The 24,109-nt window shown below is 45.1% G+C and overlaps 1 protein-coding gene across 4 annotated transcripts in view; it reads right to left on the minus strand.

Moving 5' to 3' along the window:
* Nucleotides 1–24,109, minus strand: part of SLCO3A1 (solute carrier organic anion transporter family member 3A1) — a 458,121-nt gene that overhangs the window by 90,452 nt on the left and 343,560 nt on the right. For 2 of the 4 annotated variants that reach the window (XM_070478194.1, XM_070478193.1), the window contains exons 8-10: nt 20,789–20,964; nt 14,972–15,036; nt 3,130–3,372 (exon numbers count right to left, since the gene is read on the minus strand). In XM_070478194.1, coding sequence (XP_070334295.1) covers nt 3,130–3,372; nt 14,972–15,036; nt 20,789–20,964 — 484 coding nt within the window. Of the gene's footprint in view, nt 1–1,925; nt 3,373–13,887; nt 14,506–14,971; nt 15,037–20,788; nt 20,965–24,109 lie in introns of those variants that run through there. The other 2 variants (XM_070478192.1, XM_070478195.1) reach the window with 2 other exon arrangements.

Here is a 24,109-nt window from a genome sequence, read left to right on the forward strand (position 1 = left end):
TTTCCTGACAGCCCACGGACACAGCACGGGGAAGACAGCAAACCCAGTCCCCCCCAGAGACAGAGACTCCTGCAAAGTGTGTTCCCTTCATATGCAGGAATAATATGGGTAGAAAACTTTTTGATCTATATGTAGGAGTGACAAAAATCTGTCACAAGTTGCAGCAAAGACAGCTTTCCTCCATTCAGGCCTGGCGCCTTCCACTGAAATGGTAGAGGGTTTGGTGGCATGGGAGAGAGGACGTTAGCATTCACACTCTAGGTTTATTCCTTCCCTCACTGCTTTTGTTTTCTGAGTCCACTGGAGGTCTTCCTAGGAAATCTTTCCATTCAAAATCCTGCTCAAAACCAAAGAAGTCAGGGGCTGGATCGGGCAAGGTACGTACAATGGTTCCTTGTGGCACAAAAGAACAAACCTAGACTAAGGTTTTCCTGGTTCTGGATCCAGGAGGGAAATTTAAAGTTTGAAAGGTGATAATAACACATGTTAGAAGCACCTTACGAGACGGGACTTTAAATTCCAATTCAATTGTTGATAAAACTAAGCCCTGGAGTTGTTTTCCTTTGTCATCCTAACATCTTATTCTCACTCAGCCTAAAATCTTAGGCAAAATAGCCAAAAAGAAAATAGTTTTAAAAAACCTAAAAAAAAAAAGCAAACAGCCCCATGAAACATGAGGTCTTGCAGCCTCAGTGTCTGTGGACCGAGTTTGGAGAGCTACACAATCATATCCAAGAGGGCAGTGATCTACTAACAATACATTTTCAAGACAAAACCAAGTCAACACCTTTACAGGATAGAATCACAGCCTCAGAATCCACAGGGTGTACAGAGTTTATGAACTGGTTGGAGAATAACCCCATGTTTAATTAGTTAACACACTGATGAGTGTCCCCATTTTCAGGAACAAGGAGGGACTTGAGCAAGACGGGAAAAAGTTGTTTCAGAAGCATCCTGTCCCCGGGAAGCAGCTGGTCACGGTGGCTCTGCCCTGCCACACAAGCTTCTCTCTTGGGCATCCTTGCTCCACGTGGCCTTCTCTAGTTTGGGGCTGTCACTGAAACTGCCCCAATTATGGGTTTGTTAAAAATTTGGCACAGCACCCACTCCACTCTTTCCTGATTCTCTTCATCTTCTAGATAACCTGCAAATATGTGTCTGAGGTAAAAAAACCAACCAACCAACCAACCCACCCTTGGAATCTTCCCAGAGCCAGGAGTGGCCAAGATCAAGGACGCTGTAACAGCATGAAAGGTGGGTTACCTGGGCCGTGCGTGTGAGCACACCCGTGCTCTCACATGAGTTCTGCCCCGCCTGCAAATGACTCACCAGGCTGAGTCTGCTGGCTGCAAGAGATTTTCCCTTGATTCTTAACCCAAACAATGTTCCCTTCTAGCTGTTTGAGATTCAGCCACTTTCAAAACACACACACAGACACACACACATGGCTTCTTAGTTCAAGACTGACCCTGAAAACATTACTGACATTTTCAGGTGGTGGATGTCCAGTAGCTTCCAGGGGCTTGTTGGTCTGTAATCCCGGACACCACAGGCTGTTCAAAGCATGTGCCCAGGAGCTATTCTTTCTCTCCTCTCCCCAGAAGCCCTGCACCCATACACACAACATGCCGCGGAGCGTGTCTTCACCACAGGTGGAAAAGAACGCCTCTTGGCATGTGAAGCAGGCATATGAAAGGGGTTCCCATGACAGCACTCACTGAATCATGGGGCATAAGTCGAGAAGGCAAATTTGCAATTCATCATGTCATCTCCTCTTGTCTCGAATGTGATTCTTTTAAAGGCAAGCTGCATATACACTCTCTTTCAAGCATTTTTTTCTCATAACACACTGTATAGTCTCGTTCTCACAGACTATCCGAATGAGGATAAAATGATAATAAAAAAATTACAATAGATTAACTGCATCCCTTGAATCACATTATATTTTTGGTGCATTAAAAAAGGAGAAAATTAAAAGCAACCAGCATAATAAATTCGGCCTAGAGGGCTGTGTTAGTGACTGAAGGGTTAACACAGATTTGAGAAGTAGTTAAAAATAGTATCAGAGGATTATACATACAACAGTTTGAAATTCATATGCAATGCATTTTTTTTCCCCTTAAAAATGGCAAAATGTTTGGCAAATGTAAGCAAATGACTTGGACTGGGTTGGGCTTCACCGGCTCTGAGCGAAGTCAGTCATAGCCAGGCGAGACCCACTGCTTCCTGAGGTCATTCTGTGGGGCTGGTGGGGGAGGGGGGCGCCCCCCGATGGGAGGTGCTGTGGGGGAGGGAGGTGCTGGCCCTCCATGCCCGGCTCCCCCCCTGGGGCCCTCAGTCTTGAGAAATGGAAATGGAGCTGGTGAGAGGTGCCAATTACAGTCTCCAGCACGGATCACCCTTTAGCATCGCTGAGAGAACTCTGGGGCCTTGAACCACTGGTGTAGACTGGGTGAGTCGTCTACACCGTGGCCCCTATTGCAAAAGTTAGAGAGAGAAGCGGGTCTCCACTCCTCCGACTTGGGTGCCCCTCCGCCCCCGTGTGGACGGGCACAGGGTGTGTCACTAGTGCTTATCCTGGCAATGTTGTCAACTTGGGTGTTTTTAGTAGATTTTTTAATATATTTTGTTTGTTTTGTATGTGTATGTATATCCGGAAAGGTCCGTCCTCCAAGCTGGCCACCAGTGTTCCCTGAATTTGGCAGTGCCTGTTGCTTGCAGCTGTCAGCATCCTGAACAACCACGAGGTGCCTTCAAAAGCAGACTCTGAGCCCCCAGGAGGTTGCATGTCAACCACGTGATCCCACGCTCTCCTTATCCTGAATCCTGTCTGGCTCTGATTTTGAGAAAAGGACAAAGGTGCTTTGTATATGTGTGTGTGTGTCTGTGTGTATTGAATTTTTTTTTTTTTTGGAAACTTTTTTTCATTTTTTTTTCTTTAGGAAAAATGACCCTTGAAGGACTAATACAGAGTTCAACCCTCCTTCAGTCACTATAAAACAGACTCCATGTTCTCACACCACTCGTGATCTTCGAGGTTATAGATAAATTTTGTCCTATGTGTCTGGTTGGCGGGCACAGGGTCCCTCCCCAGATTGTCTAGGGTCAGAGTAGAGGCAAAGAACTCACTGGTGCTCAGCCCGCCCTCGTGGTTCTTGATGTATCGCTTATAGTTTTTCCGCAGGCACTGCCACGTGGTGGTGTAGAGCAGGAAGGCAAAGGACTTGAGCGCGATGGCGATGCTGACGTACAGGTATCTGTAGGCCACGTTGTCGTAGAGGGCGCAGGCGCCTTGCTCCCCACAGAACGTGCTCCAGAACAGGCACGTGGAGTCGATGCCGGCCCCGAAGATGAGCGGCGGGGGGATGAAGCCTGTCGGGGGAAAGGACAGTTACTGTTCGGGCTCTGGGGGCTGGTCCGGAGGAGACAAGGGCTCCCCGGGTGTGTCTGCAGGTGTCTTCCTACGGGACTGCAGGGTTCGTGGGCCACATTCAGTGGGTCTACGGCACAGTGGGGGAAGGACCCCGTCCGGAGGTTTGAACCTAAGCAGTTAACCTAAGCACCGCTGCCTCTTACTTCACAAACCTGTGCACGTTATTTAACATAAAACCTTACTTCACACATCTCTGCCTTCGTTTCCCCATCTGCAAAACAAAGGTTTTTTATAACAGTATAATATATACTATATATTATATCAGTCCTTCTCAGATCGCTGTGAAGGCCGATTCACTGAATACATGCAAAGCATTTAGAACGGTGCCTGGCACAGAGTAAATACAAAATAAATGACAGATGATGACCGATGATATTGTTATCATCATCCACGGAGAGTCTGAGAAGAAACACAGTCTTCTCTGAAGGGAGACATTCTTGGTGTCGCTCAAAGCGCAGCCTTGTAGAGAGAACGGTTAAGGGGCATCATGTTCTGTGTACTGTCCTTTTGCCCGGGGCTTCCGGGGCTTCGTGTGCTCTTGAGAACAGGGAGTCAGAATCAGAGGGGAGCAGAAGGTGACGACGAGTATACTGTACTTTGCTGCTGCTGTTTTGTGTCTGACTCTTTTGCAACTCCATGGACTGTAGCGCGCCAGGCTCCTCTGTCCATGGGATTTCCCAGGCAAGAATACTGGAGTGCATTGCCATTTCCTCCTCCAGGGGATCTTCCTGACCTAAGGATCAAACTCACCTTTCCTGCATTGGCAGGCAGATTCTCTACCACTGAGCCAGCAGGAAAGTCCACACTATACCTGATGTGTGTGCGTATATACATATGTGCACACATCTATACATATGAAGGATGTATTCATACATGTATATATGCACACAGATATAAAAATATACATGTTTGTGTGGTTCAAAATGGAAAACATCCACATACACACAGCTTTCTTTCCCCTAGACATTACCACTGGAGCAGAACACTCTTCTTTCTGAGCTGGGAACTGGTTTTAAAAACCTTTACAATAGATCACATTATAGCATGAGGTATCCCATCCCAGACCAATGAAATCAGAATATTGGGTGTGTGGCCTGGTCATTGGCATTGCTAAAATAAAACATTCCCAGGTGATTCTTGTCTCTTAGGGGGAAAATGTTTCATCTGTATTATGGGGAAGCAATGGACGGGACATTAACACAAATTAATTGCTTTGGAAAAAACAGCATCCCCAAGTCCAGAATATGGTGCCAGTCAACTTCTTTGCTTCCCTGGTGGCTGAGATGGTAAAGCATCTGCCTGCAGTGTGGGAAACCCAGGTTTGATCCCTGGGTTGGGAAGATCCCCTGGAGAAGGAAATGGCAACCCAGTCCAGTACTCTTGCCTGGAAAATTCCATGGACGGAGGCTGGTAGGCTACCGTCCATGGGGTCGCAAAGAGTTAGACATGACTGAGCGACTTCACTTTCACTTTCTTTCAACTTCCTTAAGAAGCAGGAAGTGATCCCTTGGAGCAGGTGGTGACAATTCCAAGATCCCTCTGCCGAGGTGTCCTGGTATCCTGAGTGTTCTTTCCAGCTCTGGACTGAGGTTCACTTTTGTACTAAGGAAGGTCTGCTGAGAATTTGGGGTCTTCCTCTGGGGCTCAGGGATAAAGAATCCACCTGCCAATGCAGGAGATGCAAGTTTGATCCCTAGGTTGGGAAGATCCCCTGGAGGAAATCACTCCAGTATTCTTTCCTGGGAAATCCCAAGGACAGGGGAACCTGACAGGCTGCAGTCCATGGGGTTGCAAAGAGTTGGACACGACTGAACACATGAGCACGTGCTGAGAATTTGATGAGCTATCAACCCTTCATCCAGAAAAATATATCTAGCCACAAAATCACATCCACATTTCAGGGGGTTCATGGACCCCTGAAGTCCATTCATGAGTGCCAGAACAAGGCAGGCTCTGTTACTCCCACAGTAGAACCTCCTTTGAGGGGCCCTCTGGGAGAGAGGCTTAATGAAGGAAACAGCACTTCCTTGGGATTTTTACTAATTGGAGTCTAGGTTTCAAATTTTTAAATAATTTTTTATTGAAGTATAGCTGATTTACAATGTTGTATTAGTTTCAGGTGTATAGCACAGTGATTCAATTATACATATATTTCTACTCTTTTTCAGATTCTTTCCTATTACAGGTTATTATAAGATAGACTATAGTTCCCTGTGCTATACAGTAGGTCCTTGTTGCTTACCTGTTTTATATATGGTAATGCGTGTCTGTTAATCCCAAACTCCTAATTTAGCCATCCCCTTCTCCCGTTGGTGACCATAAATTGGTTTCCTGTGTCTGTGAGTCCGTTTCCTCGGTTTTAATGACTGGTCAGCGATGGGGCCGGGGAGGGCTGCGTGATCATGTCAGTGTTGACAGGTTGGCAGGCTTTCCTGCCAGGCCCAGGTGCCTTGGCACTTATCCTTAGCACCCCCCAACTCTGTCACTTATTACCCCCTAAAAGAAACTTCCCTAAGAAGGAATTTTCATTGAAACAGCATTTGACCTCTCTGGCAGGTTGAGTTAAAAAATGCCAAGCTCAAAATCCCAGACAGCCTGCTCCCTCTTTGCAGCTCCCAGGTCAGGCTGGTCTTGACAAGTGGAAATTCGCATTCCCGGCATTCTCTGCCCAGAAGGCTGCTCAGGTGTTTGAGGTCGTTGTCACCAACCAGTGCGTCCTGTCTCAGTTCCCCAACAGATGACTTTTCTTCATTTAACCGGAAAAGAGCCAACTGGAGGAACTGCCACGGCAACCACTGACAGACACTAGACACACTCCACGTTACTTAGGTAAAGAAATAGCTATCTGGAGTCCCTGCGGATTGTGGGTGGACTCGGGGATCCACAGGACAAATCTGACCTGTCCTGTAGTCCAACGGGAGAGGTGGATCCATTCACCTTTCTATCTGTCAGAGTTCTATCAGTTGTCATTTGTTCCCAATGCTCCTCCCTCCTTTTCTTCCTGCCCACCCATCACCAGGCAACAGGAAGCCAAGGCTATGACACCTCTGGTATAAGTTTTGCTGAGGGAAGGAACTGATGTTACTGGAGCTTCTTGTTCCAAATGCACAGGTGCCTCAAGAGTTGTATGCAATCCAAGTTGGGCAAGTCAGGTTGAATTTTAAGCACATTGCAGGAAATTTTCAATATAATAGAGCCAATCATTAATACTTGCTTAAAAAAAATCCCTATAAAGCACCAATAAGTAATAACTCCTTTTTGTATCTGTATCCAAGTGAGGATTTTTTATATTATGGAATTGTCTTAAAGTAGGGCATATTTCCGTGTGCTAATGATGTCAATTTTATCCTCGTCAAGCTCTACTATTGGATGACAAGACCCCGGGAAGTGTCAGAAATAGCCTTCAAAGAGAAATGAGAAAGCTAAGTACCTAGCAAGGTTTTTCATCTTCTACTCAATATTTTGGAGAGCATTTGTGGCCAAGATGAAAGACCTTCTAACTTAAGGAGCTGAAATGCTGGGGTAAGTCACTTTGCCTATGTTTCTTGATCTTTTGAATGGAACTACTTTGACCTTGCCTGGTCAGGGTCAAGGTGAATACTGGTATGAGTGAGTGGAGTGTTATACAAGGGTCTGGTCCCATATGGCCAGAACTTTGGCTCCCTTATTCATCTTGTACAGGGAATTTGGGGGTGACAGTTCAGAATAAACTTTTGGTTGAGTACCTTACAAGTAGAACCTCATAAACTTTATGAGAGTCCTTTAAGATTCCTGGAAAACAAACAAAAACAACTCTTTTCTGCCAAGTTCATTTTTCCTTTTTTATTGACTTAAAATGCTTTTCCAAAGAGGAGCTCTATCTCACAGGTCCTGAGTTCCAGGTGTGCAGAGAATTTAGAGAGAAGGCCCTTGCTGGATTTCTTATTTATAGGCCTTTGCCATTCTTGAATTCATCTGATTAGTGACAGAAGGGAGTCCCACTTGATTAATTTTCACAAATGGCCATTCACTGTTAGGTGTTTATCACTCAGGGAGCAGTGCATAGAAAAGCCCTGTAGCCTCTGAAAGATGATAGTTCCCCAGATGCCAATGGGAGACTGCTACAAAGTGATGACTGGGACAGTAACTGCAAGTGTGCTCAGATGCTAAGTCGTGGCCAACTCTTTGCAACCCTATGGACTGTTATAGCCCACCAGGCTCCTCTGTCCATGGGATTTTCCCAAGCAGGAATACTAGAGTGGGTTGCCATTTCCATCTCCAGGGGATCGTCCCAACCCTCTATTAACTGCCCCCTCATCCCTGCACTGCATGGGGTGTTCTCCATACATCAACAACCCCCCCCCCCCAACAACCCCCCTTTTTCATACCTATAGAGAAACAGATGCTGAGAGGTCATTTCTCCCAGGCTTGATATTTCAAAACTTCCAATCCAATCATTTCTTTCCTACAAATTTAAAGTTTGTTGATTTGAGGAGAAGATTTTAGAGCTCTTATCAGGGCTTTCCAGGGCTACAGAAAATATATTATTTACCCTTCCACTAAGCTCCTGGGAATAACTGGTTTGTGGAAGCCTGGTTTTGAAGCTTTCAACAGGGGTTCTGATCTCTGCAAAGTTGATATGGTATTTGGGAAAGCCCTTCATGGAGTGGGTGCTCAACAAATCTGGTTCCTTTCCTGTTTTTTTTGGCTTTTCATTTGGATCAATGAAAATTCATCTCCTTTTAAATTCTCATCTCTGGAGAAAGACTTGCAGAACACCCTTCAAGCCAAAATTCATTGACTAACCCCAACTGGCAGGAATCCTTTACTTCATGAATAAGACATTTTTGGAGGAAAATCAGAGGGGCGGTCACATGGGTAAGGTGTATGTTAGTACCTACTTCTGTTACGGCCTCAGCAAGGAGAAGGCAGGTGATGATAATGATGAAGTATTTCCTAGAAACTGTGTGTTTTAAAGGAATGCTCTCCTCCTTGGTGCCTGCAGGAGCAGTCCTCTCCTCTCTGTTCTCTTTTCTTCATGTGTTTCCTTGGGGGGAACTTGCAGATTCAGTAGGCATTAACCAAGGTCCCACCACTGGGACATTAGGAACCCACCATATGTTGGGGAGGGTATCCGGAAGCTTAGAGCTGTTACTCGTTATTACAGAGAATATTAAAAGGATTAAATCTTACTTTCCATTATACTTGGGCTCAAATTGCAGCTATATTTCAATGCAAAAATTGCAGCATCGCTTAAGGAAATTGTCTCTGTTTTCCTGAAATCTATTAATAGAGATTAAACCTCCGGGTCTTATATTTTGGCTACTTAATTCACTCCAAGGGTTGAAAAGGCCAGGCTTAGTTATACTCTTTGCTCTAAAATTAAAAAGTGAGTGGAAAGCTTTTGTAAGAAAAATAAATTCACATTCCTTTATGAAACAAAATGGAAGCTACAAATTACTCTGGCATTTACATTTCAAAAGATATCCATTCCTCTTCCAGCTTACCTGCCAAGACTTGAATTCACCACAGAACCTCTATTCAACCTGGAGGAATTACTGTTATGTCCAGCACTAGCTAGAAACGGATGTTGAAAGGAATGTTCTCCTGAAAGGATTAATGAGTCTCTCTGTTTCAGTGATGCCAAGAAAGAGACTGGACTATTGATACTGTCCAGCATCGTCTGCAGATACCTGACATTCACTTTTCTTAAATCCGAGAAGTTGAGAGGAGCTGCTCTATTCTCATTTCATTCCTGGCTGCCTTGTTAAACTCACTGAGGCTCAAGGAGCTTAAATTACCTGCCAAAGGTCTCATGCTCAGTAATGGCAGAGTTGGACTCAAACCCGGTATGCCTGACTGTAGTGGGGTCCATGGCAAATATGTGGTGTCATCTTAGCACTGGTCAGGACATAGATCCTGGGTGGTACAGGTCCTTTAGAAAGTTAGATACATCGTCGGTGCTAACTGAGAAATGGAGTACTTTCACATCAGCAAGCAAAGGAGGGCACTGCCATCAATGGCTGCAGCCACTCCCAATGGTGAGCCCTGAGAAGACTCAGGATGTGAAAATTCAGGATACTGGCCCAGATAGCTGAGATATATATCAAAGGAACGATTTCAGTGAGCCCAGATTCTTATATCTGCCCATACAGAGAAAAGCACTTAACTTGGGATATCTGGTTTTCTTTAACAATAATCTTTTGATGTTCAGACTACCTACCCTTTGCTGCAAAACTTCTATATAACCTCACTTCCATGGAGCAGTTCTCTCAGAGTTACTTGAGATGCTGTCTCCTGGACTTGAAGTCCTAAAAATTCCCACTGAATAAAACATAACTCTCAATTTTTAGACTGTGAATATTCTTTTAAGCCCACAGGTCCTTTAGGAAGTTAGATACATTGTTGGTGCTTAGCAAAAGTTTGCTGAATAAATAAATGTGGAGGTGAGTAGGAGGAGTCTCCCCTCACATTCCAGACATTGTGTCATGCACCCCACTATCCCACAGCCACTCCTCTGAAGTTTCTGGCAGGCTGGGCCTACTTCTTCCAGAGCACTCATTCAACATGTTCATTTCTCCCACGTGCCTGTAGAAATTCAAGACTTCACAAGGGTAGCTCAACAAATGTTGGATGAACCACACAAGGAGCTTCTAAGACACACATCTCCTATATTAGTTCACCAATGATCCTTGACCCAAGGACAATCTGCTCAGGAATGACCCCTGCATACAGAAGTGCACCCTGAGGCTGATGTTCCCAATGATCTTTGCCCAGCTTGTTGTTCTGGAAAACCAAGAGCAGGCATTTGTGGAGGAGAGGTCATGGTAGTGAATCCAGTCGAATTTGGTGTAACATCTGCGGCATGCAACAGACCCCCCAGGAACGAGATCAGACCCTTGAATGGATGTTATGCCCACACCCAGAGAGAAAAACAGTGATCAGGATATTTGCATAAGGATGAAAAAGGGTGGATTTGATTACATCAGGTGTTCTGCTTTGAGTAAGTCATTCATTTACTCTGAACTTCCTGACCCTTTATCCAACTCTGTCCTCTTCCACTCAAATTCCACCACTGTCCTGAGTGACTTGAACTTCTCCATGGACATGAGCTCTCACTCAGGCCTTTCAACAACTCATTCTCAATGTCAAGGCTGTTCCTTTCCTCTCTGGGTTTTGTCATTTCTCAGAACTGCTCCACCACCTCAATCTCAAAGTCGGAATCTGCAGCCAGAGCTTTGTCGTCTAACTCTTTTGTCATGAATTACTACATCCAGCTCCTACGTGCCCTTTCTCTGTTCTTTCTCCCTTCTCCTAGATTACCTCTTCCTTGTCCAGCTCAGGCACCAGGGCCAGTCACATTAGCCCTCCTGTGACCACCACTCTTAATTTCTTTGCTCCATACTCCTTCCTACCCACCATTGATATCACCAACCACATTACTGCTTTTACTCCAGGGCTCCCACAGACTATGTAGGAAGCTCTTTGTGCCAAGGTGACCTGACCCAACACAGGTCTCTGCCCTTTCTGACAGCTCCTTTCTATCAGCATTTAAAACAACAAGGGAAGATAGCCTGCATTCACTTCTGCGTCTTTCCCTCTTTCTTTACACTTCTCACAGCCAAGTATCTGCAAAGAGCAGTCTCCCCAAGCTGCTCCCACTGCCTCAAGCTCTGACCCACCAATGGTGGTGCATCAAAGACCTGCACAGTCCAGCATGATAGCCACTGGCCACACACAGCTACATAAATGAAAATCATCAAAAATAAGGAGAAACCAGTTTACAGAAACCACATTTCAAGTGCTCCACAGCCCCATGTGGCATAGACATGGAGCACTACCACCACTGCAGGAAGGTCTATTGGATGGTGTTGGTCTATGCCATTCCCAAAAACTTGCTCCTCATTCTGGTCCTCCTGCTTTAAGAAATAGTATCTCCCATGTACCACATGATCCAAACCTTTTGTAAGGCGCTGTCACTGTGGATTCCTCCTCCTCAGATGCTCCAGTCTGTACACTTCCATCCAGGGACTAAGCCTTGACACTTTCTCCTCTATCCAAATCTCGCCATCTTGGTAGCCAGCATCCTCAGCATGGTTCTCCATCAGTTCCTCTGTTATACCAGTGGCTTAATATTCAGTTCCCACATTCTCTATGTGGCAGGCAGTGGGCCTTTCTAAAAATGCACAATGGATCTTATCCCCATGTTAAAGTCTATCAACGACTTCATTTGACTTGGGGATAAAGGTCAACCTTGTCAACAGCACAGCAACTCTTTCTGATCGTGTCCTTGACAGCCATCCCCTCCAGCCACAAGAGCTTCCTACAGCCCCCAAACATGCGTCAGCTTTTGTTCACTTCCAGGGTTTTCCTCCTTTAAGTCCCTCCATCTAAAGCACTCTCTCCTTTTTGCTAGCAAGGTAACTCTTCTGCATTCTTCAAGCTTCAGGTTAATATCACATCCTTTCACCCACACTCCTGTTCCCAACCTCAGGCCAGGCGGCTCTCCCACACATCCACCCTACACCTCTACTGACTGCATCTCCAGTCTTATCACACTGAACTGTGATGTCCTCACCATCACCCATTACCCAAGTGGGGCCAAGCACAAAGCTTGACAATGTCTTGAAATCTGATTTCTCAGTTGGCCCTTCATTAACTGTAATGGTGGTTAATCTTATTGGGTGCTGCAGGAAATGGAATTGAGCCCAGTGCAAAGACTTCTCTGATAAGCCACTTCTAATTAAAAGATGAAACTGTGGCATATCCTTCTAGAGCCGTTTTCTAAACTCTGATGTGTGACCCAGTTGGACAATACAATCAATATAGTTGGTCATGACCCACTATTTTAAAAGAATGAAATAGAATAGAAAATATCAGAGCACATCACACATTTTAAGGGTGAATATTTTTCATGAAATCTTTGCTTCAGTTGTATATATGCATATGTATGCACTGGGCCACAATATGAAGTTTATCTCTTGCTGTAGATTATAATCACAGAAGTTGAAAAATACTCATTTAGATAATGTTTGAGCTTTAGAGCAACATACAGTGATCTTAATGGTGTCACATTACACATGCTCTGTAATTTTTCATTTCTGTCTTCAAGTGTCCTATAATTTTCATTAACTTTTCAAAAACAACTTGCAAATTTTTATTATATTTTGTGTTATCAAAATTATTCTGAAGGTTATTTTTTACTCACTATATTGAATCCTCAGCATGTGTTTAGAGGTACAGAGACATCTGTAGTAACCCCATGAAGTGGAGGGCTTTTTGATTCTTTGCTCAGCTCCTAAAGGAATTCCCTAAGAGGAATGCTGGGCTCACTTACCTGGGTATGGTCCATGGAGCTCTGAATACATTAGATGCTCAATAAATGTCAGTTTGTTGAGTGAATATGTATGTAGAATAAAAGTAGTGAAAGTCACTCAGTTGTATCTGACTCTTTGCAACCCCATGGACTATACAGTCCATGGAATTCTCCAGGCCAGAATCCCGGAGTGGATAGCCATTTCCTTCTCTGGGGATCTTCCCAACCCAGGGATCAAATCCAGGTTTCCCCACTGCAGGTGGATTCTTTCCCCACCAGGGAAGCCTGCATGTGGAATAGTTTCACCATTTTCAGAAATAAGGGTCTCCAACCTGCTACTTGCTATTACACATTCATCTGTCCATCCACCAAACCGGGGTGGAATGGGGGGCATCGCCACACATGCATTTTCTATCCTCCCAATGATGAGAGGAAAAAACCCACCATAATCAGTACCCTGTGTAGTCAGCTCTAAAAGCCAATACGAGTTCTAGGAAGGCCTAAAATGTTTTAGTCTGAATTACAGTTGAACTTGTTTGCACTGGGTATTATCATACCTAGAGCATTTCTATTTTCCATGAACCAGAAATAAGACAAAGACGTTGTTTAAGATTCTCCATTTATACCAACGATGTGGGCTGACAGTGATTAAGAAGATTCCCAGGTCTTGTCATGGACATGGCAAAAGAGATCACAACCTTGATTGGAAGTTAACTTGCTACAGGCAGAGATAGGGCAGATGTCAAGTATTTTCCATTCCCCAGGGAGGACCTTATCTTATTAATGGATTTAAGGGTGAATATTTTTCTTTCACATAGCAATTATATAGAATGTAATCTCATTATGAAAGTAATAAACATATATATTTTATCATTCAAATTTTAAAAATGAATTTAGAAACTATCATTTATAGCCTAAATATTCAATTATAGTAGCTGATACCATTTTCTTATCTAGCTTTCCTGTATTTTCCCCTATATATATCCCTGATAGCTCAGTTGGTAAAGAATCTGCCTATGATTCAGGAGACCTGGGTTCGATCCCTGGGTTGGGAAGATCCCCTGGAGAAGGTAAAGGCTACCCAATCCAGTATTCTGGCCTGGAGAATTCCATGGACTGTATAGTCCACGGGATCGCAAACAGCTGGACACGAGTGAGCGACTTTCACTTTTATATATACTTAAAAAATTTGCATATACAATATAGACCTCCTTTTCCCCCTCCACTTATCATGTACCCTTTCAAAGTTTATCAGTATTTTTCTTTCCAGTTTAAAGGGGTACATAAATTGTACTGAAATTAGAACCCATAATGGATTTAACTAATTCCCTGCTGATGGATGTTTGAATTGTAGCCAATTTTTCACTTTTATGAATATTTTTATACACATCTCTATAGATAGTCTTTGTGCTCATTCAGGTTATATACTATTTGGGATGAGAAATTTTTACTCTGAAGGTATAGGCCATGGTTATCTTCCTTTCCATTTTCATCACTTAATGTCCATTAAGGAAGACCACAGCTTTATTACTCAAGAAGAAGGAACGTCATCCTATCTTGATCTTGGCCGTGACAAAGCGAGTTCATAAAGCAGCAGTGTGGTCCACAGGGAGAAGGTTTATCTGATTGGCGTTTCCAGCTTCTCCTCAGCCAGTCCCAGCACTCCGGGAGAACCACGGGCTATTCCCATCTTAGAAAATGTCAGGTTAGGTTCCTTCTGTCCATACCAAACCATGGAATATAGGCTCTGTAGCATGAAGGTCATATTTGCCCCATCCTAGAAACCCAAGGTAAATAAACTAAATCAGTTTGGAAAAATTTAAAGGATGCAAAGTTTCCATTTGGGAAGCATTAGGAAAATACCTCTCTCCCCCAGCAGGTAGCCCCATAAATGAAGCATTTCACAAGCTGCTCATGGGTTGCTTAATGAGGGTGCCAAATAACATCATCACATTCTTTTTGGTTCCTCACTTTTCCTCCTTGTGCCAATGAAAATTCAGGCACAGTTAATATCAACAAAAACCCTGTGATATCCAGGGAGTATGCAAGTTTAGGTCTAAACCCTGAACAATATTTAACAGACTTTTCTCTTGTTTATCAAAATTAAACTTCATAAGAAAAAAGACAACTCAAGGGATGATTCCAGTGATATGTACTCACCTGGTCATGATTCACTGATATATGTACTCACCTGGTTATAAGCATCCGATTTACTATTGAGGGAATAAAGAAAGAATACGTACCCAACAAACGGAGGAGGAGAAAAAGAACTCCCAGGGCGTAGGATTTGAGTTCAGGGCTGACTGTCCTACATGCAAAGAGATGAAGAGGAAAAAAGAAAAGATTCTTATCACTTCACTTTAATTAACAGAGCCCAGAGTTGTCTGCTGCTGTCCATCAGAGCCCTTCCTTAGAAAATTATTAATGGTTTTGTTCTTTTGCTTTTTTCACCTTCCCTGCCGAAAGTCTGAAAAATCACTGCAACTGCAGGGACAAGATAAGTTTAGGAATTTAGCAGTGTTTTTTTTATTAATTAAAACTAGTCATTTGAAGGATGGAATGCAAATTTGTTCCCAAAGTCTTCATTTAAAGGCACTTTGCACTTGCTGGCACAGGGAAACATCTTAAGTCGGTGGGTACATGTATCAGAGGAAATATCAGTGGGGAAGGCAGTTCCCCTTATGCTACACAGATAGGCCAGAACCATAAACACATTTGTCATTCTGGCATCTACTTTGTGAAATCAACCAGACTAGCATGGGTTGGTTCCCTAGATGGGCCACTTGTGAAACAGCCCATTCATCTATATCCAGCTTTGGTACCTTTTAAACTGGAAAGGTACCTTTATTTGGCCTTCCCAAGTGGTTCAGTGGGAAAGAATCTGCCTGCAGGAGATGTGGGTTTGATCTCTGGGTCAGGAAGACCCCCCCAGGAGGAGGAAATGGCCTGGAGAATCCCATGGACAGAGGAACCTGGTGGGCCACAGTCCTCGGGGTCACAAAGAGTTGGACACGACTGAGCGACTAACACCCACACAGCTTTATACAGTCCCATGCCTTTGTTTTGAACTGACTCAGTGTCCCTGGCTTTGGTTTACCCATAGCAGCCCTGAGCACGAGCTTTTCACACATTTTCTAGAATGTTCTCACACAGTCTGGTTTAAGAGTAACAGCAGAGGGGGTTTGGGAATGGTGACTGATTCCAGGCAGGGAGGCTGTCCCAGCTCATCACAGACCTCCTCTGTTAGGCCTCCTGCTCTTGAAACCAGTACTGACTCAATGCTGGCCTTCTCTCCTTGAGGCCAAGGACTGGGTGTGTCTCATTCATCATCAGTGTGGTGTGTGACACCCAGCATATGCTGAGTCAAAAAACAAACCAGAAATCAAGAGGCCGGGGACTTTCCTAGTGGTTTGGTGGTGAGAACCTTCCAATGCAGAAGTTGCAGGATCGACCCCTGGTCGGGGAACTAAGATCCCACAGACCATGGATCGACCAAGCCTGTGCACTCTGGAGCCCAAGCACCACAACTAGAGTCTGTATGCCACAACGAAAGGTCCCTCATGACACCACTAAGACGTGATGCAGCCGAATACATGTTGAAAACACAGAGCCCAGTGCTGGCCCCTGCGTGACTTGTTAAATAAGCCGGTATCCTCACACCTGTGCATGTCCTGAGCGCTGCTGTTGGCAAGTACGTTTCTGTCTGGAGTAAGAGTGGAAGTGGGCCCACTGCCCTGGGATGGGACAAGGGCTGGTGCCCATAATCCGGGCTGTGGCTCAGACCGTCTGTGCCCTTGTGTCTGCCTAGAACATCTGTGCTGGTCCACTGGTGTGGATGGCAACAGAAGACACTGTTACCCTGGACTCCTCGAAAAGCAAGTGGGCACGTACCTCCAGCTGGCCCCAGCAGCATGGAGCTATGAGGTGCACAAGGCCCGACCTAGGTCATTTAGGCCATCTGTTGCTGGTCCACTGAAAAGGAATCACAGATTTCCTGAAAATCTCCAAGAGCTGTTTATCAAGCTGAGATCTGGACATGATTCAGGTTTCAGCTGACTTTCTGTGTTTGGTCTGCAGCCACAACTGCTGGGCTGGGTTTTTGCAGCAGAGTCAAGGGCAGAGAAAAAAGGGGACTGCTCATTGCTAAAGGCTGTGAAGGTCATTTTTCTTGCTTTTTGGTGCCTTTTGTGTGTCAACGGGTACAATACAGCTTCATGGGAATTCCTAGTAACAAAAATAATGCAGCCACCCTAAACCCATGCCTGAGATCTGATGGGTTTTGTCCAGTGCATATTATATATAATCATCCTCCACATATAATTTAAATTCAATAGTTCATTTCATAAACACTTCTCACATTCTTAAGAATTTTCATTATTCCACTGAGCTGTGGGACTATAATTTAACTCACTATTCCAATTCAGATTTTTCTGCTATTATAGTTAACACTATAATAAAAATCTGTCTGCATTGAGCTTTTCTTCTCACAGAATATTTTCTTAACATAAGTGGCAAGGCATAGGGTTACCCCATTGAAAAAAAAAAAAACCCTGAACATTTTTATGGCTCTTGAACTCATATTTGCCACCTTGCTTTTATGAAAGGATTAATACGTTTCTCAATGCCACCAGAAATGTGTGACTTTACCTGTTTTGTTAGAGCCTTGCTTACAAAACTGGGAGTGAATTTTTAAACATTTTTTCCAAATTTAACAAGTATAAAATGGCAATTTGCAATTGCACCATTAATGCTCCTGCACATTGAAAAAGCTTTGCTAATGACTTTATAACATAAGTACTTTGTATAAATCCTTTTCCTTGTGAATTATAACCAAGATCAGGAAATGTAGTAGACAGAGAGAGGCTGGATAAAGCAGCTGATGTTACATACCAGGGCTTCCCTGGTGACTCAGTGGTAAAGAATCTGCCTGCCAATGCAGGAGATATGGGTTCAGTCCCTTGGTCAGGAAGATCTCCCAGAGAAGGAAATGGCAACCTACTCTGGGATTCCTGCCTGGGAAATCCCATGGACAGAGAAGCCTGATGTGCTACAGTCCCTGGGGTCACAAAAGAGTTGAACACTTAGCGACTTAAACAACAACAAAATGTACATTTGCACAGGCTGTATCCAAGCATTTCATTCCTACTTTTATCTCCAGCCCTTGGGATTGAATTGGTTTGTTTAGATAACTGCATCCTGGTAAGATGGATCTGTGCTTGGCACCACTTCCTCTGTTAAAGATGGTTGCACAAAAAGAATAAAATACTTAGGAGTATATCTACCTAAAGAAACAAAAGACCTATACATAGAAAACTATAAAACACTGATGAAAGAAATCAAAGAGGACACAAATAGATGGAGAAATATACCATGTTCATGGATTGGAAGAATCAATATTGTCAAAATGGCTATACTACCCAAAGTAATCTATAGATTCAATGCAATCCCTATCAAACTACCAACAGTATTTTTCACAGAACTAGAACAAATAATTTCACAATTTGTATGGAAATACAAAAAACCTCGAATAGCCAAAGTAATCCTGAGAAAGAAGAATGGAACTGGAGGAATCAATCTGCCTGACTTCAGACTCTACTACAAAGCCACAGTCATCAAGACAGTATGGTACTGGCACAAAGACAGAAATATAGATCAATGGAACAGAATAGAAAGCCCAGAGATAAGTCCACGAACCTATGGTCACCTTATCTTCGACAAAGGAGGCAAGGATATACAATGGAAAAAAGATAACCTCTTTAACAAGTGGTGCTGGGAAAACTGGTCAACCACCTGTAAAAGAATGAAACTAGAACACTTTCTAACACCATACACAAAAATAAACTCAAAATGGATTAAAGATCTAAATGTAAGACCAGAAACTATCAAACTCCTAGAGGAGAACATAGGCAAAACACTCTCCGACATAAATCACAGCAGGATCCTCTATGACCCACATCCCAGAATTTCAGAAATAAAAGCAAAAATAAACAAATGGGACCTAATGAAACTTAAAAGCTTTTGCACAACAAAGGAAACTATAAGCAAGGTGAAAAGACAGCCCTCAGATTGGGAGAAAATAATAGCAAACGAAGCAACAGACAAAGGATTAATCTCAAAAATATACAAGCAACTCCTCCAGCTCAACTCCAGAAAAATAAATGACCCAATCAAAAAATGGGCCAAAGAACTCAACAGATATTTCTCCAAGGAAGACATACAGATGGCCAACAAACACATGAAAAGATGCTCAACATCACTCATTATCAGAGAAATGCAAATCAAAACCACAATGAGGTACCATTATACGCCAGTCAGGATGGCTGCTATCCAAAAGTCTACAAGCAATAAATGCTGGAGAGGGTGTGGAGAAAAGGGAACCCTCTTACACTGTTGGTGGGAATGCAAATTAGTACAGCCACTATGGAAAACAGTGTGGAGATTTCTTAAAAAGCTGGAAATAGAACTGCCATATGACCCAGCAATCCCACTTCTGGGCATACACACCAAGGAAACCAGATCTGAAAGAGCCACATGCACCCCAATGTTCATCGCAGCACTGTTTATAATAGCCAGGACATGGAAGCAACCCAGATGCCCATCAGCAGACGAATGGATGAGGAAGCTGTGGTACATATACACCATGGAATATTACTCAGCCATTAAAAAGAATTCATTTGAATCACTTCTAATGAGATGGATGAAACTGGAGCCCATTATACAGAGCGAAGTAAGCCAGAAAGATAAAGACCATTACAGTATACTAACACATATATATGGACTTTAGAAAGATGGTAACGATAACTCTATATGCAAAACAGAAAAAGAGACTCAGATGTATGGAACAGACTTGTGGACTCTGGGAGAAGGCAAGGGTGGGATGTTTCAGGAGAACAGCATTGAAACATGTGTATTATCTAGGGTGAAACGGATAACCAGCTCAGGTTGGGTACATGAGACAAGTGCTCGGGCCTGGTGCACTGGGAAGACCCAGAGGGATCGGGTGGAGAGGGAGGTGGGAGGGGGGACTGGGATGGGGAATACATGTAAATCCATGGCTAATTCATATCAATGTATAACAAAAACTACTGTAAAAAAAAAAAAAAATAAAGATGGTTGCAGACATGAAGCCTGACTCTTCTGGGTTCCTCACACAAATCTAGATAACTTTGTAACTGTGTAAGTTACTCAGAAAATTACCCAATAATTCACCTTAGAGACACCTCACCCACCCCCCCAGGATAGTTCTTGAGAGATGGGGAAACAGAGATTAAGGGTGACTCTCTCCAACCATCCGTCTGTTCAAAAGCAGTCACCGCTTGCTTCCATGAGCCACTCAGCAGTGCATCACACCTTGTCAATGACCTGTTATATCTTTATGAGTTTGCACACACATGGTCTCAGCGGGACCCAGCCCACTGCAGGAGGCAGGCAGGACCACTGACATCACCTCCAGTTCCAGATTCAGAAACCACTGAGCCCAAGGTCATACTACAAATCAGTGCCCTGAGACAGGAGCCAGACACGGGGACTCGGCTATTCCCATGCCATTTTCATTTCACTCCAACAGTGTTGCTCTTTGCAAATGTCAATAAGAGACCGCAGTACCTTTCAAAATTACCTGCAGAGTCTGTTTCTGGTAGGACATGAAAGTGCAGTGTTTTCTCTTGGGCTGTGCTTTCTACTTTTGGAGTGAAAGTTGAAAGTGTTAGTCGCTCAGTCATGTCTGAGTCTTTGCAACCCCACAGACTGTAGCCCTCCAGACTCCTCTGTCCATGGGAATTCTCCAGGCAAGAATACTGGAGTGGGTTGCCATTTGCTTCTCCAGGGGCTCTTCCCAACCCAGGGATTGAATCCAGGTCTCCTGTCTGAGCCACCAGGGGAGCCTCACTTTTGCTGCGAGGTTTCCATCAAACATAACTGATTCCTACCAGCCTAGGGAAGCTGGCTTGCGAGACTCATACAGTCCCCAGAGTTCTGATTTCTGGGAGAACTGCGGACACACAGCAGGGAGGGAGGCAGTGCGAGGCGGCTGGTTCCCCGGTCCCTGGGGCTATGCTTACCTGATGAGGATGATGACGGAAGGCGTCTGAGCCATGGCCCCGATCATGCTACAGACACACATCACACACAGGAAGGTAAGGAAGGCCTCTTGACACCCGGGACTGGGGCATTTTCCAGGAATCACGGTCGCGTTCTCAGGTGGGATGGTCATGAGGCATGCACAGCCAGTGAGATTCTGAAAGGGAAGCAGTCAGCCCTGTTAACTGGGGCTATCTCCCCTCTCCAGATCTAAAGCCATCTATCAGCTGGTCTGTCACAGCCTGATTATGCATTCTGGAGCATTTCAATAATTAGGCCTGAATCAACGAGTTGGCTTTTTTGAAGGAGGCTGCAAAACACATGCAAAATAAAGGAATATTTATGGGGAGGAGAGCTGATTTCCCTGTCTCCTGTGTATTTCATTTCTATGCCCCAGAATTCCTTGATAAGCCCACACCGTAGACAAATGTGTTGCCCCCCCGATACGATTAGAGAGGAAATCGTGCTTCCACAATGTGATAAAACACTGCCAAATTAACAATGTAATCACTTGCCAATTTGTCCTCTCTTTTGTGCAGTTATAATTACACTGAAGTGTATTAAAAGAAGTAAATCAGGTAACTTGCATATGGTTGCTGGTTCATTGCCCACTATGGCACCTGGAACAAAGGATGTGCACTGTCATGCGTGAAGTTGCTGGGCTCATGGGGCCGGGAGAGGGGGCTGGCTAATGGGAGGCTTCTCGAAAGGCTGAGAAAGCAAAGAGGGTGCAGAGATGGGGGGGAGCTTAGAGCGGATCATGGGGAGTGAGCTGGAGACCAGCGAGATACATTTATTAATATATGATCAGAGAGGAGAAAGCCAAGCGGCTGCATTCCATTTGATCTTCGGGTGGATTCTTGCCCAGCTGCCCCGGCTCCCCAGCACGGTCCTGGCTCACGCTCCAGAGGAATTTCTGATGGCGAAGAGAGGAGCAAGGGCGCGGGGAGAGGCAGCGCCAGCCGGCAGCCAAGCCAATTAAGGCTCGATAATAATAGTGCAGAGGTCTTTAATGAATACAAAACGAAAACAATCATAAATGATTCATTGCTTTTCTTTCCAGGGCTGCTTGGCTCTCAGAGCACACGCCGAGGTAAATCCTCCTGAGGGTCAAACAAATCCTCTTTGGTTTTTATGTGCCCCCTCCGCAGCCCGTATCCCATCCGTGTACCTCTCCTCCTCCCTCTCCTTTTCTTTCCCCGCCAGACTTAGCAGATTGGGGTTTTTCTTATTCCATCAAGCGAGGTGGGATGTTTTCAGCGGTGTTCAGTGTCTGCTCCCTCCATCCTGCATGACTGTGCCCCACAAGAAGCTTTTACTCCTGGGAAGTAGGGGGAGACACAGGGTGGGGCTGGACCCCTCTTCCTAAGCCACCTGCCCACAGCAGGTGCTTTTGTATAAATGGCCCCATTATAGCACCCAGGGGCATCTCCCGTTGTTCTGTGAAAGGTGCTGAAGCTCAGCCCCTCTGTCTCTTTGCATACATCTCTGCCCAGAGAAATCACAGATCTTCTTCAAAACTGAATGCTGACATTTCATTTGGCTGCAAGGCCTCCCCAGTCGCCCCCATCTGAGCTGGCACTTCCCTCCATGGGGACACACTCCTCACCCCGTGGCAGAGACCCCTGCTACCCTTCTGGAGGAGACCTGAAGCTCCTGGGATAAGAACGTGTCATTTCTGTGATCTATCAAGCACTGTCTTATAGCACAGGGCTGAGACGCAGCAGAGGAAACTCAGCAGGTGGTTTTAGGACGCGAATGGGAACAGATCTTCCTCTACTTTTATCAAGAAATAGGGCTTCCCCCTGAAAGAGCCAATTCACTGAAAGCATCCCTGATGCTGGGAAAGATTGAGGGTAGGAGGAGGAGGAGGTGACAGAGGATGAGATGGTTGGATGGCATCACCAACTCAATGGACATGAGTTTGAGCAAACTCCGGGAAATACAGAAGGACAGGGATGCTTTGCATGCTACAGTCCATGGGGTTGCAAAGAGTTGGACATGATTTAGTGACTGAACAACAAACAAGGGCTTCTCCCCAACTTGAATTGAAAATGCCACTTGTCTCCCGTCTGAGGAGAGGAAACTGATCCTTCCTCTCCCCACACCCTGAACGCTGAAGCTAAACATTTCCGGCTGTTCATGGTCACTACTTCCATGCTCTTGACTCACTCCAGCTGGCTTAGGTTCCTACAAGCAGCGATCAGATCAGCTAAGCTCGCCAGTGACCCCCACAGTTGACCCCTCCATCCACTTTTGTCTCCCTGGGGCCCCTTGAGTGTGTGCCTGCAACCCACTGCCTTTGTGGCTTCCACGGCTCACTCTCTGGCTTCCTTCTTCCCTTTTGTATTTTCCTTACTGGCACCTGCCCCATCTCCTACTTGAATATGCCAGAGCTCCTTGGGGCTCTGGCCCAGGCTCTCTTACCTTCTCGCCCTGCACTTTTCCCTAGATTGTGTTACATTCATGTGCTTTCTGATGGAGCTTTTCCCAGGTGGTGCTAGTGATAAAGAACCTGTCTGCCACTGCAGAAGATATAAGAGACATGGGTTCGATCCCTGGGTCTGGGAGATCCCTTGGAGGAGGGCACAGCAACCCACTCCAGTGTTCTTGCCTGGAGAATCCCGTCGACAGAGGAGCCTGGAGGGCGACAGTCCATAGGGTCACATGGAGTTGGACATGACTGAGTGACTCAGCATGTATGCACATGCTTTCTGATGACTCTCGTAAATTTCATCTCTAACTCACACCCATCCCAGACCCATCCGGGATGCCCCTTCCTAAGCCTCCGAATGTGCTGAGACATCAACACCAGCTCCAGGATGACCGCCCTGTACAGGATTCTGCACTGGCATCTTGGCATGACTCTACTGTCCAGGGCGGGGATCCATCTCCTTAGGATTCCCTTCCCTGCATGGATGAGAGCTGGACCAGAGGAAACACAGGAGAGATTTGTAAGTGAGGCAGGGGCTGTTACTCTCAGATGGTCAGACATCGGGACAGACAAACGCAGAGGTGCCCAGAAGGAGCCGGTTGGCCCTACCATCCCTGTGCACCCACCTTCTTTTCTGACCACCCTGCTGACAACAGAGGCCCTGTGCCCGCCTCTACTGATGTGGATGCAGTCTTGCTGATGTCCCTGACTGCCCCTTCATCTCACTGAGCAGCCCGCTGAGCACAGCTTCTGGGGAATTTCCCATAAGCCTCAACCTGCCCATCTGAGCTGATACTTCTGGGGGTGTGGTGACTTTCCTCCAGTCCTTCATCTCACTTCTTCCAGATCTCAATTCCCCAACTCCACC

Source organism: Odocoileus virginianus, chromosome 16 (genome assembly GCF_023699985.2).
Source record: "Odocoileus virginianus isolate 20LAN1187 ecotype Illinois chromosome 16, Ovbor_1.2, whole genome shotgun sequence".
Classification (NCBI taxonomy): Eukaryota; Metazoa; Chordata; class Mammalia; order Artiodactyla; family Cervidae; genus Odocoileus; species Odocoileus virginianus.